This window comes from Ammospiza nelsoni, chromosome 8, assembly GCF_027579445.1.
Source record: "Ammospiza nelsoni isolate bAmmNel1 chromosome 8, bAmmNel1.pri, whole genome shotgun sequence".
Taxonomy (NCBI): domain Eukaryota; kingdom Metazoa; phylum Chordata; class Aves; order Passeriformes; family Passerellidae; genus Ammospiza; species Ammospiza nelsoni.
Genome location: NC_080640.1, coordinates 12,263,036 through 12,279,368, shown reverse-complemented (window position 1 = coordinate 12,279,368; position 16,333 = coordinate 12,263,036). Strand labels below are relative to the sequence as shown.

Sequence of the window (16,333 nt, the reverse complement as noted above, 5' to 3'; positions counted from 1 at the left end):
GCAAGCTATAACTTGGGGAGGGAAAGAGGAAAAAAATCACTATAATTACATGTTGAATGGAAAAAGATGACTGTATGAGATGCTCTGCACTGCTGAGAGATCAACCTCCATTTTAAGCTACTTGTTGCATCACATCTCGTTTGAAGAGAAATGAGATGTCCCAGCACTGAGAGGTTCACACACAGATATAAAACAAGAGGCAGAACCACAGAAGTGCACTAAAACCCAAATGCTGTGTGAACCTAGATGAAGAAAACTCTCATCAAGTGCTCATCCTGACACCCTACATCACTGAGGCAATATCTAACTTACAGTCTCCCCATAAGCATTTGCAAAGGAGATTCTTAAGTCAAAACTCTCTGCTAGGACTGCTGTTCCAACTACATAACAAAATTTGATATACAATAACAACTTCACCTGCCTTTGGAATGCAGTCCCTCTACATTAGGAATAACCAATGTAGACAGGTAAAAATCAAAGCAAAATAGCTGAAACCATGGATAAGCTTGCACAAGGGCTATAGCCAGTGAACTGATCTCATATCCCTGAAAGTAGCACTACCTGCCCCAAACAGCTCAAGAGATCACAATCAGCCTTTCAGCATTGCTATAAATAAATTTAAATAGGTTGCAGAATAACTCTTATACTGGAAACACATGAAAATTATACACAACAGAAAGCCTTGTTAGGTCTCACAGATCTTAACTTAGATATGAGCTTTTAACTTGAAGCAAGGAAAAAAACTCTAAAACTGCAAGTTAAGGCATTTCCTCACTGGAATGGCCCACAGCCTTTGCAGACACTCTAGTGTTACTTTAGTCATCCTCCAATTGCCTCTGACTTTTCTTTATATTTCTTCAAGAGGCATTATGAACAATTTGGGCTTCCCTGTCCAGCTACAGTATGATTTAAATGCTAGCATTGAGTGAATGACCAGAAAGGCTCATTGTCACAGTTTCTGCAGGTTGCACAGCTCCTTTACCTGATGTACCACCATCCTTCCAGGTTCTTTTGGATGACCTCCACGGTGACCCCTTTTTCGAAGCCAATCTCATCCTTCCCCTGGCTGGCGTACGGCTGGATGGTGACATATTTCTCTTCTGGTGAGGGGAGAAAAGGCAACATCAGTTAGGGTCAGGATCAGTCCAGCTGCTTTTCTGCACTGCTTGCTTTTAAACTGTTCTGCAGCGATTACGTGAAGCCATCACAAAGGCGGAGCCCTGCTCAGGGGCCCACTGGTTATTTATGCTGACGACATGACAGATAATCAGCCCCTTGCCACTACCCTGCTGCTGATAATCACAAAATGTTTCCATGCCAATAATGACACAAAGTCCCCAGAGAGCTCCCCCCCTCTTCTTCCCACCTCCCTCTCCTCTCCAAGTTCCTCGAGCGGGTAAGGGAGAGGATTTGAAGCTGGACTTAACTCCCGGACTGTAACTTGACAGAATCAATCCTCCTGCCAAATCAGCCGAGCATCGCGGCGGGAGCTGCAGCCAGTTGGCTCTTTGCACACACACATGGCTGCACGGAGCATTGTGTTACTGAAACCTGAGCACTGCATCCCCAGGGGGACACAGCTCCCAGCCCAGAGGGGCTGGCCCAGCACGCTGCTCTCCTTGCACCTCCCAAGCAGCACAGGTCTACAGCAACGAGCTTGAAACATTAAAAAAAAAGTGACAGAAGAACAAAAGAGGTTTGCATATGACAGGAGGTGACACAGCATGTACATTCATAGGTTGAGAAGTGTTTTACAAACATACTTTTGCTAAATATGACTGCAGAGAAATGCTCATGTGACACTGGTGAAGGAGGGCCAGAACTAAGACACACACTTCAAAAGCACAGACTGGATTTCAAGTACAGTGTTGGAGCCAAAAACTTAGCATCCCTATTCATCTCCAGCATCTATCCCCTTCCCAGCTGGGCAGAGGTTTTAAGCAGACTTGCTGAGAGCAAGCCAATAAGCAGAGCAGAACAGACACTTGTCAACATCTTCTTCCACCTACCCGGGAGTAATTACTGCAGCATTCCCATTACACCCGAGGTCACCCTTTCCCTCTGGAGCTTAAAAAATTACACCTGCCATTGAAAACTTGAACTACCATCCTTCCTGTGCAGCAGCAGACATGGGAAGTGTCACAGAACCCCTCTCCTCAACCCGAACTATGGTGCATGTGACAGTTTCTGTAGCCAGATTAAAGGCAGGGAAGGCAAGCAATGAAGTGCACCCCAGCCAGCTTTCCTAGCACTTCCTACCAGCAGTCACAACAAGGCAGGGAAAGAATAAATGGAGGGCTGTCAGTGCAGAGGAATGGGGAGGAAATGAAGTGAATCCAAAGCTCCTGACACTGCAGAACAAAGGAGCCATGAAAAGGCTGCAGCAGCTTGAAGTGAGCACTCTTTAAGAGAGTAAAACAGATCCAAGCAGCTGTTTGGTTTTGTGGCTCAACTGTATTTTGTTGCTGGGTGAAGCATGGAAACTAATGAAAAATAAACCAAAGCCCTTACTGAGATAGAGTAAGAAATAATACCTCAGAAAAGGGAAAATAATGTTGACAGAGAATCTGATGCCAGTGAACTCAGCAAAGCTACATCTCTGAAGTCAAATTCCCTTGATTGGTCACATTTGGATCCTTCTAATTCTGATGGGGCAAAATCTGTCAAAACCTTTGCTACCAAGAGGAAAAGACTCTCTGCTGCTCCCCCCTAGGAGGGCTGCTTAACTGGCTTATAACTGGTAAGAAACTCCAGCTAGTTTGTAATTAGCACCATCAGCTTATGACACTTCCCCACAGAAATATTCTACTACAACATGGGGCCTGAAAAATGAGACCTGGCAAATGAAATCCCAGCCTCCAAGTCACAGGACAGGAGAGTTTTCCTAGCTAGGTTTCTGCTCTGGCTGGTAGAACCGGACTAATTTTCCCTCTATTTTCAAGTCTGCTGCAGAAGGAGCTCCATGTCTGGTTTCCACTGCATGCAGTCCACTAAACTGAACTGCAGAAGATCCCATGGCAGCTAGATTGTGTCCCTGTAAGGGCCAAGGGAAAGTTCAGAGCTGCTCTGTCCAGACACACAATGTTTCAGACACTTCCAGGGATGTTTCTAGGACAGTAATACTGAGCTAAGCATATATTTGCTGAGTCTTGGAAGAAGGCCCTCTTTTTTCTTTCCCCCATACCAAAGCTGCTTTATAACCCAGGCTGTCAGAGGTCACCCTTGCCACTAGATCTCCCACAGAAATTGCTGTGTTTATTCAATTTTCCCTCCAAAAAAACACCAGGCTCTGCTTCAGCTAAAGGCAGCTATTCAGCTCCTCTTGCTGGGCAGAGTGGTCCCACTCCTCAGGGATGTGGCTTCCCTTCTTCTGCAGATAACGATGCACAGGGTGCTCATGCCTAGCTTCCTACAGAACTTCCCAAACTCGTGTGGGAGGAACTGAGACAGTGGTCACCCATCAACACCAAAGCACTGGAGGCTGATCACTCAGGAGAAACAGAAAGGCTCTTCTGAACTGCCACTGTCTCATTCTGTACATGAGCACCCTTACTGCTTACATCTTCAGTCCTGTGGCTGTTAATTCAAGACTACTGCTTTTTGAGAATAAAGCCCTTTAGGTGACTCCTCCCTATAGAGAAGAAATAATTTTTAAGAGTGCATGGAAATATGGAGGGAAGAGAGAGAAAAAGGATCTCCTATGAAGCAAGACGATCAAAAGTGTTGAAAATCAAGTCTAGAAAAGAAGGTCCCACAATGTTTTTGTTTAGCAGCTCTATTTTTAAGCCTACAGATAAAAGCCAGGAAGCCACCATTACAATTTCCCCTTGCAAACTACTTTGACAGCAAAAATTACATTTCCAAGATTACACACATTTGGTTCCTGTCAATGCTGCAGGAGATACCACAAACATACATGAGGTTTGTAACTTAAACAAACTGGAGATATGGGCCCCCTTGTAATCAAAGTGTAAATTCTGTTTTGTTTCTCAAAGATTATCTCTAGCCAGTGGATCCTCTGTATAAACCAAAATTTGCTGAAGGGAGCAGGGGAACTCTCAGTGGACGTGTCACTGAAGAGGACCGATAATAGCATTCAACATATCAGATTATTATTCAAAAGTCTTTAGAAAAGATATTTGACACTTCATGACTGATATGTAAAGTTACTGTAAAGACTTAACTCAGATAAATGGTTTCATGAGAGAATCAGCAGAGCGTCAGACAGCAGAATGACACTGCTGTGAGTTACACTGACAAATCTGATATATCATGCTGGCTTCATTCAGCTTCTGTGACAGGCAAGAGTATAAAACAGAAGTCAGTGAACCATCCCAGACCTACCATTGAAGTTATATGCTCAGATCTACAGAGAATACAAAAGCATATAATTTTGGTTCATTAAGTTTTGACTTCAGAATTACCAGGGGAAAAAAAAGACAAACAAAAGGATAATTCGTATTCCCCAGCTGCAGCTTCTGTTACATCAACCTCAGTGTTGAGGTCAAGTGGGCAGAATAAACTTTACTACATGCTACAAAGCACACACACCAGCTAAAAGGCTGCATTCAGCAACACCGGGATCAAAGTCTTACCCCCTTTGAGCTAAAAATGGCAAGAAGGCAGCTCTGCTCTTACTGAGTGACATCCAGAGATCTATTAATTGCCAACTCCACTCCCATTCCTTTATCACTAATTTCAAGGCCCTAGACACCTTTCCCAGCTGAGCTGAAGGAGGTTCCTCTCTGGATTTTGAGCTGCCCCAGTAAATCCAAACAAGGCATGCATGAAGAGGCAAAGCCCGCTTGGCAAAGAGCTACAATACACATCTGTCACATCATGCATTATCCAACTGCAACCTGCTTGGGTCGGAAGGAAAGGATTACTGTGTGTCATTCTCTCTCCTCCCCAGACACAGACACTATTTAAAATACACACAACCAGAATTTTTGCACTATTTCAACCACCCAGCTCATACCTTGCTGCTGTAGCTGTGCTCTCCCAGCCCTCCCAGACACCGTGGCAACCCAGTGCTCAGTCCACTACTTATTCCAAAGCCTCAATTCCCTGTCAATGTACCTTTCTCCTCTTCCTTTTCCTCCTTCCTAATAGAAGGCAGGCTTTTATTTTGCTCTGGTTCTACCTAAAGTCTCCTGAACAAATACAGTAGAGAACTGGGATCAAAATATAGGGACAGATCTTGGTGGATCACTTGGAAAACAGCATGGACAGCAGAGAGCAGTACCTGTGTCCTTGGAACAGCCCACAGTACTACAGAGAGGGCTTTTTTATAACAACAAAGACTTTCCCCCAGAAAATGCAGCACAGGTAGGGCTGTCCAGCAGGAAGGTGTGCACATACACAGGACAAAGGATCAGAGTTGCACAGTGCCCTGCATGACAGCCACATAACACCACATGGTCTATACAGATGTACACAACAGCCCTGGTACAAGCAAATCACAGATGTTTAAATGTTATGGATCACTTTCTCACAAGTTTTTAACATCTAATGTCCTTCTGTAACCACTAGAAGAGGAGAAAAAAAGGAAAAAGGAAAGAATACAAAAACCCCGCCAAAACAGGAACACAACCATTTTGTGTTCCTCCAGCAACACCGTGGTGTTTTGCCAAGCTGAGGCCTCTTCTATACATAAACAGCAATAGCTCTAAAACTAAAAAGACACTTTAAAACCAGTTTTTGAATGCAGAGCAGAGTCAAAACAACTCATACAAAACTTGATCTAAAATCTGGCTAGTTTAGGCACGCCCATGTTTCTTGTCCCACCCATTTTAAGATGAAGTTTAATGAAGTGCAACTTTTCACATAAAAAGAATTTATAATACAGCTATTAAACCATCATATGATTTACAGCAAAGCAAGATGACCTGTAGCCACCTTGGCAATGCTCATCATGTAGCAACAGGTCACCTCTGCAGTCACAGTGTAATAAGGACTGAAATACTACTTCTGTCTTGCCCAGCCCGTTCACTGGCTGTGATACAACATACTGGCTGCAGAAAAATGAGGGATGAGACATCTGACTTCTTAAATTTTAGGAGGACTTAATGTCAATGACAGTTATTTTTGGATAATTGCAGACCTTGACAACTGTGCTTTTTTGGTTTTTTTTGTGTAGGATCACAGCTTGCACATGGTGAGCAGTTGGGTGCATTCCAACACATTCCCTTTAAACAACCTATTTCTGAGTAAGCTTTCTTTTGTTTCACCTGATGTATTTCTGTCAAGTAGTAAAGGGGAATCTCAGAAGAATTTTTAAGCATTGGTTATCGCATTTTCCATACCAAGCAACCTGTTAGGACACCTCTCTCACAGGAAAAACCTCAGGACAGCTAAGATGAAGCTCCATTCCCTCCTGAAGAAATTGTACTGACTTGGCTGACAAAGCAAGACACTGAACCTGACAGAGCCTGTGAGGCTCCTCCAATCCCATCTGTCAAACAAGAATTCCATATTTTGCATGTGTGACTGAGCACATTGAAGTTATGAGGTGTCTTGAAATGGCAACCTGGTCCCTCCTCCTGGCTGTCTGGATTTATACCTAAAGTCAGGTCAAGGAAAGCAGACCTATGGTTTTACAGCTTGAGTTGTCACAGAGCTTCAGTAGCTCTTTCAAAATCTCCTTCATTCTATCTTCCCAGTTCCCTTGGCACTGTTATTGCAGATTCCTCCTAGTCTATCACTGAGGTGACAGACTTGCCCTGACATTTTCAAAGTTCTCCACCACTGCTACTCCTCACTGTCCCTTCAGTGACTCTTTTGTACAGCCACTGCAGCCACCTCCTGCCTGCTTTGCTTCCTTCCCAGCCTTTCAGCACACACTGCTCTTGCAGAAGGCCCTTGGCACAGCACTTCTCCGGCATTTCAACCAGACTCCTACTAAGGACATTCCCAATTCAGTTGCTCCATCTTGAATTTTCAAGCCTGTGTGCTGTGCCTTGCTTTAATGCCCTACTACACACACTCACATGTTCATGTGGATTTCCCCCTCCTTCAAATTCTGTGATCTTTTCCCACTCAGCCTCATGCCTTTCATATGATGCTTCATCAACCTGAGCACGCTCCTTCCTTGATCAAATATCAAATAACCTGAGGCTCTCAAATCCTTCCTAAAAAAAGCCTTACCTACCCTGATTTCCTGCCTTCCCAAACAAGCTTAGTTTTAGTCCTTCTCTAAAAGCTTTTAAAAATACTGAAGAAGGATCATTTTACACTGTGAAAACCCCTTTGGTTGCAGTAAGATTCATGCCAAATTGCCACTTGCCCACGTTCCTTTGATGCACAGATCTCCCTCTCTTTGTTTAGGCTGTAAACTCTTTGGGACAGGAGCCTTGCCTTGAAGCAGCTAAAATACCACGCACGTTTCCAGCCCTGCACAATCTGCCTCATCTTTCCCAGGCAAACAGCCAGTGCTCAGACATTTCTGCTTCCAAGTTCTGAGAGCCACATTTCACATTCCTCTCCTTCACCTCTGTTTTGTAAGTTTTCTCTTTTCTGCCTCCATTAATAAGCGTGGAAGTTAGCAGCAGTGCTCCAGGAGCCAACCAAATAAGGGAATCATTTCCTTTGCTCAGCTGGGGCTTGTACATGCCCCCAACTTTCTGTGACCCCCTCCTGGTTTGATATGTAGGAGTAGGGGAAGGGATAGAGGGGAACTGGGCTAGAAATTAGCCAATTAATGATTTCTCAGCAAAATGCAACAGCCCCAAACCTACATCTTCCAAACCACAGAAGAATTTTCTTTCAAAATACTTTCCCCTCTGTCAGCAGTCTGTGTTTGCCCTCCCCCACTCCTCCGCTCCACCCCCCCTTTGTCAGACCTGCTTCTGGAAAAAGTCTCTCTGTTCCAGAAAGCAATGCATTAATTCAACATGGACTTTATTTTACTGGCCTAAATATGCAGAGAGAGAATGACTATCCAGTTATCAAATGTGTTCATCTGCAGACAGAAGCTCTTCAGCCTTTGTCCCTCTTCCCTTCCCTGATTTTTGTTTTAAATAATAGAAAACCTTGTGCCAACAGATAGAAAAGAACAGTAATGACATTTCTTCTAAACAGCTTTGTATTGTGCACGCTCTTACTTCAACCAAGCAAGGACCAATAAGCATTTACTACTTTCCTTGGAGAACAGAGTAAAAGAAAACCCAAACAAACAAACAAACAAACAAAAAAAAAAACCAACCAAAGGAGAGAACAAACTAAGTCTGAAGCTGCTCTGTGCTGGTTTGATTTAGCACAGCAGTGTCACTCACAGTCTTCTGCTGTGATTGACAAAGACTTCATCACCATCAAGCACAAGCAGGAAAGAGCGAAAACAAGGGGAGAAGTCCCATGGAGGGGGCTTCCAAAGAGGGCAGAGCAGCTCTGGTGAGATGCAGGAAAGTGTAAGAGTGCACAGGCACATCAGCCAGGCTGGATTATCAATACTGACCAAGTGCTCTTTCCACAGCTACAAAACTGGCTGAAGAACCACTCACCTGGGCTAGGACATGGGGTTCCAGTATTAAAACCAAGTCAGGATCAGGTTCAAGTATCAAGACCACTGGGTTACACGGCTGCCTTCCCTCTACACACCACCTTTGCCCACCAAGCTCCCTCACTCCCTACGACAGGCAAGCAGTGGGAAGTTCTAACTTCAACTCTTTCAATGAATAGCTTATTCCTTGTGCTAGGAGCTACTCCTAAATACTACTTCTGCTCATTTGGCAGAAATTCAGCCCATATGTCACTATATTGTTGGTATGAATAACTTTAAAGTGCTTTTCTGCATTGTAACAGCTCCAGTTGAAAGCATTGGGCACAGAACCAAAGCAGCAATAACTTAGGTCAGATATCTGGCATAGAAGACAGGCATGTAACATCCCAATTTTGCCAATCAAACTGTAAAAGCACAAATGACTTTTCATTAAATTAAGCCTGTAAATAATCCTAAATTCTCTTCCAGGGGAAGTGCCAAATAACTGCATGCATACAATTACTATTTAACCCTGTACAAAAATGAACTCTGCAGCTTGCAGGTCTAATGAGTGTCAAGTCTGAGGAAAACTACAAACTTTCAGGGTTCTCCTCACAACCCATATTGTATTACTGGAGTTTTAGAATGTATAGGAAAAAGTTTAGAAAATGTACCACATTTAACATTAAAACAACCGCAAGCTTTGCAGCTACATAAGAAACACAAACCAATGTAATCTCTTAGATCTGGGCACACCACAGACCATTTTAAAGAGAAAAGTTCAGCAACAAAAGTCATCTGTTTCTCTTTGTAGAAACAGACTACAGCTGTTCCCGTGCAGATTTTTTTCAGGTTTAAAAAAGGAGGACTACCATGATATTCAACAATTTGTCTTTCATGCTTCTTATTCACAGACCCAGTAACATTGCTTCCAAATATCTGGAGGTCAGAGATGCCTAGCCTCTTCAAATGGCTTTGGAAAAGTTAGAAATAAATACGCCATATGCTACCCCTAATAATTTTCCCCCATCAGGCACAGTCCAACAGGGAAGCAAACACCCTTCTCTTCTGCACTCCAGCTTTCTCAGTGTTTTCAACATTCAAGTCACTTAGAACATTCTGCCCTTCAGAAGCAATGCTTAATTCCTTTGATTCTAGCCTTAAAGTGATTCTATCACAGGCCTAACTGATAGAAATGCTTATTAAAGGTACCCAAGCATAAATACAAAGGGAGGCATCCTTTACAGCTTGCTTTTAAACTCCAGTGAACTCCTGGAGCTAACCCTTCCAGCTTCCAGCAGCAAGGACTATTTCAAGCAGAATATTGCTGGGTGGGAAAAATTTCAGCCAAAATGTTTAATTGAGTTTGTTTCCAAGGAAGAGGCCAAGTGGGGAAGGGGAAGCTGTTCTGCTTGTGTTGAACAATTCTGGCAGCCTCCTGTTTGAACAACTTGACTTCTTCTGTGCTTTGGAGCAAGGACTTGAAGGTTGGCAGGGGAGTGTATATGTACACTTTGTGCTGTCATTTCAGTGCAAATTCACCCAAATTTGGCCTTGTTAGAAGTCTTCTGGGCTGGGATGGGAGGGGAAGATGGGAGAAAATCTCTCCTGACCTCATATAAACTGTGTTTTGTTAGAGAACAGCAGGCTGGACACCCAGAGAGACTCATACTTCCAACAACTGCAGTTTGGAAGGAGTAGATGTCTGCACAGGCTGCAGCTCTGCCAGATCATGAAGCCACTGTCTCCAACTTGTGCCCATTTATTCAAGTCACTTTCTTTATTTCCAGTAAGCCTGCTCTTGTAAGGATTCCCTAAGCTATCATTTCTGATGACAATAAACAGCTTATTTTTAGCTAGCTGTGGCTGAAATACATTGCAGAGACCTTATAGAAGCAGCTCAGCCACAGAGGGTGCCCCAAACCTTGGACAAAATCACAGATTGCTGAAGTCTGTGCCAAGTCAAAGTGCCAAGATTCAGTCTGAGATAAAGCACATATTCTCCAACACCCTCAAAACCCCAGCCCTGCTTGGGCCTAATAGGGAAGAAACTGTAAAGCAAGAAAAAGGCAAAGATTCAAGAGATTAGGGGAGCCTGTACTGAGGAAGACTGCCAGGGAGGACACTGACACTGGTCTGGAGAAGATGCACACATGGTGGGCATCAGAATGCAAAAGGGAAAACCTGGGAATGCATCTTAGGTCCTTGAGTCTTACCAGCTGACTGCTAAGGGACTGGTTATGCAGTCTTAATATTTTATAGAGTTTTGTTTGCAATATTGTACAAATAGAAAAGAATGCATTTGTTTTCACCAGTAAATAAATTGTTTAGAAAACTGATTCTCATAAATTCTCCCAGTTAAATTGCCAGGAAGCATCTAGCACAGTTTGACAAAACAAAGTCAGTAGCTCCCAAACAGCTGGGGCACAGAAATAAGCACACTTCCCCCCCCCTTCCCCAAGACAGCATGTGTGCTTACGAGGGGTTTTTGGTGCCTTCAGAGTGCATTTGGTGGCTGAGAAGCAAGACCTTGTCTTCTAATGGTAGTTTCAGTTTCTGCAAGGTCAAGCTATGGCAGGTAGAACACAGCTATTGTTGCTTTTGTTTCCTCAATAATAATTTGAAACAAAGTTAAAGGGTCTGAAAAGCTGGGTGTGCTTGAGACAGGAGTCTGCACATGGTATCATCATCAAATCCAGGATGTAAATTTGCCACTTTAAAAGTACATTCCTTAATAGGAAAAGGCACCTTTCCATTAACTGAGGATCACCTCTTGTGCTTACACCAGTAAGGTTGTCTTAAAGTTACAGAGGTGCAAATGGTGCCTTGTCCCACCTTTCCTTTACCAAGGGCAATGAAAACACCGGATGATTTTCCAAGTAGAGCAGGAGGTAGATAGGGATACCTTTGGTTTGGGAAAGATGATTCATCTGCCCTTAAGAAATATTTTACTTATAGGACTCCTCAGGCTTCACCCAAACACAAGGTGTTCCCCCTTACCCTGCCACACTCACTGTTAGACCAGCAAAAGCTGAAAGAACACACAACAAACCAAACCAACTAAAATGCTGCTACTGGTGGCATTTTAAATACCTGGGAATGATGCCAAAAACTCCCAAAAGTTCTCAAGACTCTCTTTAGTACCAAGCACTGCTTGCAAGGAAGAGAGGGGAATGCAACTGGATTCTCATCTTTCCACACCACACGCTTTTCCAGTGTTCACATCTCCAACCATGGCTTTTTGGCATTCAACTAATTTTAACAGCCCTGAAAGTATCACTTGTCCTTACTGAGGCAGGAAAGACTGAGCACAAATATGTCCAAATTAAAACACAACAGATGTGAGCTTCCCCGGCAGCACAAAGTCAGGCTGCAGAGCTACCCCTGATGACCAGCTTCCAGCTCCTGGGGTGGCTAATCCTGGCTCTGAGCCACCCTCCAGGTGCCACGTAGGAAACCCACAGCTGAACTCTGGAGCTTTGGCCCCTCACTACCAAAGTGCCAAAGATGCAGGTCCTGCCACACAGCTGCTGAATTGCAGTGTGGCTTTTGGTGCCCCTGAGTGGCTGGTGCCAGAGGAAGCTGTGAATTCACCTCGGCTCTGCTGCCTGTTGACTATCCCGCCCAGCGTCCATCGCCGGTCCAGGCGCCTCAGGTGAGCCTTGCGTCGCTTAGAAACTAGTTTGGAACATGGATGGAAACAAAACAAAGGGGGAAAAAACAGAAGAAAAAAAAAAGTGATGGGAGGGTGAGGAATAAAAACAAAACATGGCATTTACAAGCACTGGTCTTGTTAGTGGGAATGGGTTAGGTGGGATGCAGATGTTTTGTTTTAGTTTATACAATACAGTGGAACAAGTTAACTTCTTGAGCTTGAGCAATGTGAGCCATCCAGAACTGTCACAAATTGCTACTCCTGCTATTGGCATTTCTTAAAAAGCAGTAATTATAATAATTAAAAAAAAAAATCAAAAACATAGACACACTCCAAAACAAGCTGCACAACTAAAGACAACTTGTCCAAGGAGAATGCAGTGGCAGGACACATCATTATCACTGTTGTATCTTCTAATTCAGCTGCATGATCTTTGGGGAATTCAGTCTACTGCACACAACATGAAACCCAAGGGCTCTAAACCTCTCTAAGAAAAATTATCACACTATAAACAAACCCACAAACTCTTATGTAAGTTCCCTCATAAGAGCAGCACTCAGGAACTGAACCCAAGTGAAAAGTCTGATGTGCTTGCAAGACATGACTTGCATTCATTGCCACAGCTGGTTCTCATGATCAAAACTTCCAATATACAGATTACAATATCAGGAAAAAACTAACCTTGCAATTTTTCAGCAGGCTCAAGAAGCTAACAAGCCAGGACTGAGTGTCAGTTACATACTCAAACAATACTTAAAACAATGCTTAAAGTATAAACAAAGACAAGACACTTATGGAAATGGCACTGTGAGAGCAGCTGTGCACAGAGGACACCACTTGTTTTCTGGAGCACATACTTAGATCTCTACTCAGACTCTTCCTTTGCCTGTACAGGTGTGAAAGACACTGGAACCATGAGACCGGCACAGAAACACAGACAAACGTTTTTCCATTCAAGGGCTTCCATCCCAATTTGGCAACTACTGCAAGGGGACTAGATGCTGCTGCAAAGCAATGCAAGATATTGCAAGGCAGTGATAGCTGAAGTGCAAACAATCATTTTACCAGTGGTGCTGGAAAGCTGTTCATAAACTTTGATATCACATCATTAATAATAATTCAATTCTGTATATGTGCACTTATTTAGGGATTATATCCTTATACTGGAGTAAGCACTGTTGTTTCCTAGAACTGTGTTCTGTTGGCAATCAGGCACAGCAAAATTACTTGATTGGGAAATCATAAGCTGGGCAAGAAAAAAAAAACTTCACCAACAAGTGGCTTTTGACTTTTTGTCCTTTATATCTGTCAGGGACTTAGACCAGACTTTTGCATCTAGCCCACTCTCCTCAATTTCTCCTTTACTGTAAGGCCCAAACCTTTCCACACCACCCTAGGTGGAGGTGTGGTGAATGGTGTTGAACAGGTACATTATCTAGTCTCTGGTACTCTGTACTTTCCCTTTGATCCCACGTTGGTCAAAAATCAACCACAGATTTTCAGATGAGCCAAATCTCAAAATTTTAGATAGCTGTGGTTTTGGCTCATGGAAATCACTGATCCTCTTGGAAGCCCATGGAGGGACAAAAGATGAGCAGATTTAACCTGGTGACTTTCCCCAAATCAACAGGACATTAGACTGCCAGTTACACACATGCTACACAGGGAGACAACACAGGACACATTGCTTGACACACAGATTACAGCAGAGAGAGAAGTTGCAATAAGGCTGCCTGGGTCACACAGATCCACCACACTGTGTCCTCACAATGCATGGCCATCCCCAGTGACAGCCCTTTTACAATGATGCTTCTGTATGAGCCAGGGTTGTTAACTTAAAAATACTGAATTTTGTCATTTTGCCCAGACTTGGACTTGGTTGGTCATGCCACAGTCACCAGAAAGGTTGCCTATTAACAAGTGTCTATGCCTTTCCAGAGATTATTTTAACATGTTTACTTTATCAGATCCTGTAGCTGTTAAATGTTTCTTTAGATTGCTGATTGTTTTCCAAGCCTGGCAAGATGTGTTGGTCTAAACACAGGCCTGGGTAACAACCTGTCTGCCTTCATCCAGACAGAAATGTTGTGCAAGCTCAGGTGCAGGGAGGAAACACTTCTGCCCTTCTCAGTGAACAGGCTTTTTAAGAGACACATGAAAATATTACTGTTATATTAGTAGAGGCAGGATTATTAGCAAGATGTGTTCAGCCCCCTGCTATCTTTACTGGGCCTGCCACAGCAGAGCAGACTTCAAGGTTTGCCTGGCTTGTGGACTTGTTCCAGGCCTGTTCACATGGGGAGGGACAAGGGGCTGATACACAAAGCTCCCTACATCAGTGTTCCTGTGCTTTCCAAGTTGGGGGAGCAGAGAGATTGCACAGTTGCAGGAAGTCAATGTCTGTTGGAGTCACTCTGAAACTTGTGCAAGCTCTAAATTGTGGGGCTAAGGCATTTATCCACTAGAGGTGCCTTCCTCCTCAGTTACATCTGAGCCCCTTTCTCCTGCCTATCTGGAGAGAGCTGGCAAGTTTTCTGTCTAAGTACAGTCACTTTGATACACCTTTTAAAAGATAGTGAATCCAAGTAATTACTTCTCCTGTGAAGTAATTATATGGAGAAAAACAGCCCAAGTAGAGAAAAACTGGAGGGGAAGAAACAAAGAATGTAGGAAGTCTCAGCTTAGACAGCTAATAATATAAACCAAAGTTACTAAAAAGCAAGCAAGCAAAATCTGGGGCACATAAAAGCAGCTGCAGAGGTTATGCAATTACATCTGTCACTGAGATGGAGCTGAGCAGAAAGGGAAGGGCAGTCTCAAGTTTCAGCATACCTGGATTTGGAGTGAGGCACAGAGCAGGACTGCTGACCATAGCTGAAGAGAGCAGTGTAATGGATTAAAAGGGACAGAGAGGAGGAGATAAGGAATATTTGATAGATTTTCCATTACCCAGAAGAGACTGCTGGGTGGCAGCATCCCTGTGCAGAGTGCACTCCAGAGGGCAACATGAAAGAGGAGGAGAGCATGAAATGAAAGCAGTTTAAGCTGTAAGGCTGTCAAGCACACACCATATTTAAGAGTCAGGAGAAGGGAGGGAGCTAGAGACCAACAGTCAAGGCTTTCTCCAGTGCTTGCAGAGCAGAGCAGTAAAGTTCTGTTCTTTAATAACAGAGAAGTTTTACTCACTGCTTTTGCATCCACTGAGATGTTGCATCATACCAGACTGGTCCTGACCTACCAGTCTAGAGCCAGTCTGTCTCTAAACCAGGATATGGGTAGACTTGAGCAGGGAAGAATGAGTTGCAGAGACCAAGCTTTCAATAAGCCACAGATGTCACCCTTGGAGCCCAGCACAAAGTCTGGCTCTGCCTGTGTGCTGTGTTAGTGGGCAGATGGTCACCCCAACACATCTCTAAGCCTCCTGCCTGTGCTAAGGAAAGGTCAGCTGAGTTTCCACATTCATTTTACATAAGTGTCAGGTCAAGAAGACCTAGGTTTAGCAACAGATTCACTAGAATGGAGCAAATCATAATAAAAGTGTCCTTTGTACACAGTTGCTACATGAGAAGCCCATTAAGATGTGGTTAGTGTTTCATAATGGAACTGAGGAACATGCAATGCTGAACTATTTCATTTCTGGAACCTGAATTAAGCATCTTTAGTTAAAAAAAAAAAAAGAAGGAAGCAGTGTGGCTAAATACATATACATGACAAATGGCATCTCACTTTTAATAGAATGAGACCTTACCAATTAAAATTACCTTTCCACACAATCACAGACCATAGCAAACAGCAGTGAAACTATTTCAAAGATTAATTTAAAGGAAATTATGAGAAGCAACCATTAAAGTTAAACCTCACTCCTTTCAATGGCCTGTGGCTCTATCATGCATCTCCTACCAATTAGAATCTCTCACTTGGGGGAAAAAGCATAAAGCAAGAGAATACCAGTTTTCTCTTGGTAATAAAAATTTTTCCATACCTTCCCCAAATTTAGATGTGTTGATGTCAGAATCATCTCTGGTTCCATTTTGGGATTCCAGGTATGTAGCAGGGACCCATCCCTGCTCCTCTGCTGTGCTCACAAACCACCAACCTACAGAAAGAAGCAAAAGAAGTTTCTCAGTCAACATTCAGAGAAACAAGAATAGTAAAATGCTACAGAGAAGATGACAGTCAGCAGCTTCAGTGCATGTTTGAGG

General features: G+C 43.4%; 1 protein-coding gene across 2 annotated transcripts in view; it reads right to left on the bottom strand.

The window, feature by feature from the left end:
* SH3PXD2A (SH3 and PX domains 2A) overlaps positions 1-16,333 on the bottom strand; it is a 230,729-nt gene that overhangs the window by 10,459 nt on the left and 203,937 nt on the right. For both annotated transcript variants that reach the window (XM_059477426.1, XM_059477427.1), the window contains 3 exons: positions 16,114-16,227; positions 12,071-12,154; positions 983-1,100 (listed from right to left, as the gene is read on the bottom strand). In XM_059477426.1, the coding sequence (XP_059333409.1) occupies positions 983-1,100; positions 12,071-12,154; positions 16,114-16,227 (316 nt within the window). The remainder of the gene's footprint in view (positions 1-982; positions 1,101-12,070; positions 12,155-16,113; positions 16,228-16,333) is intronic.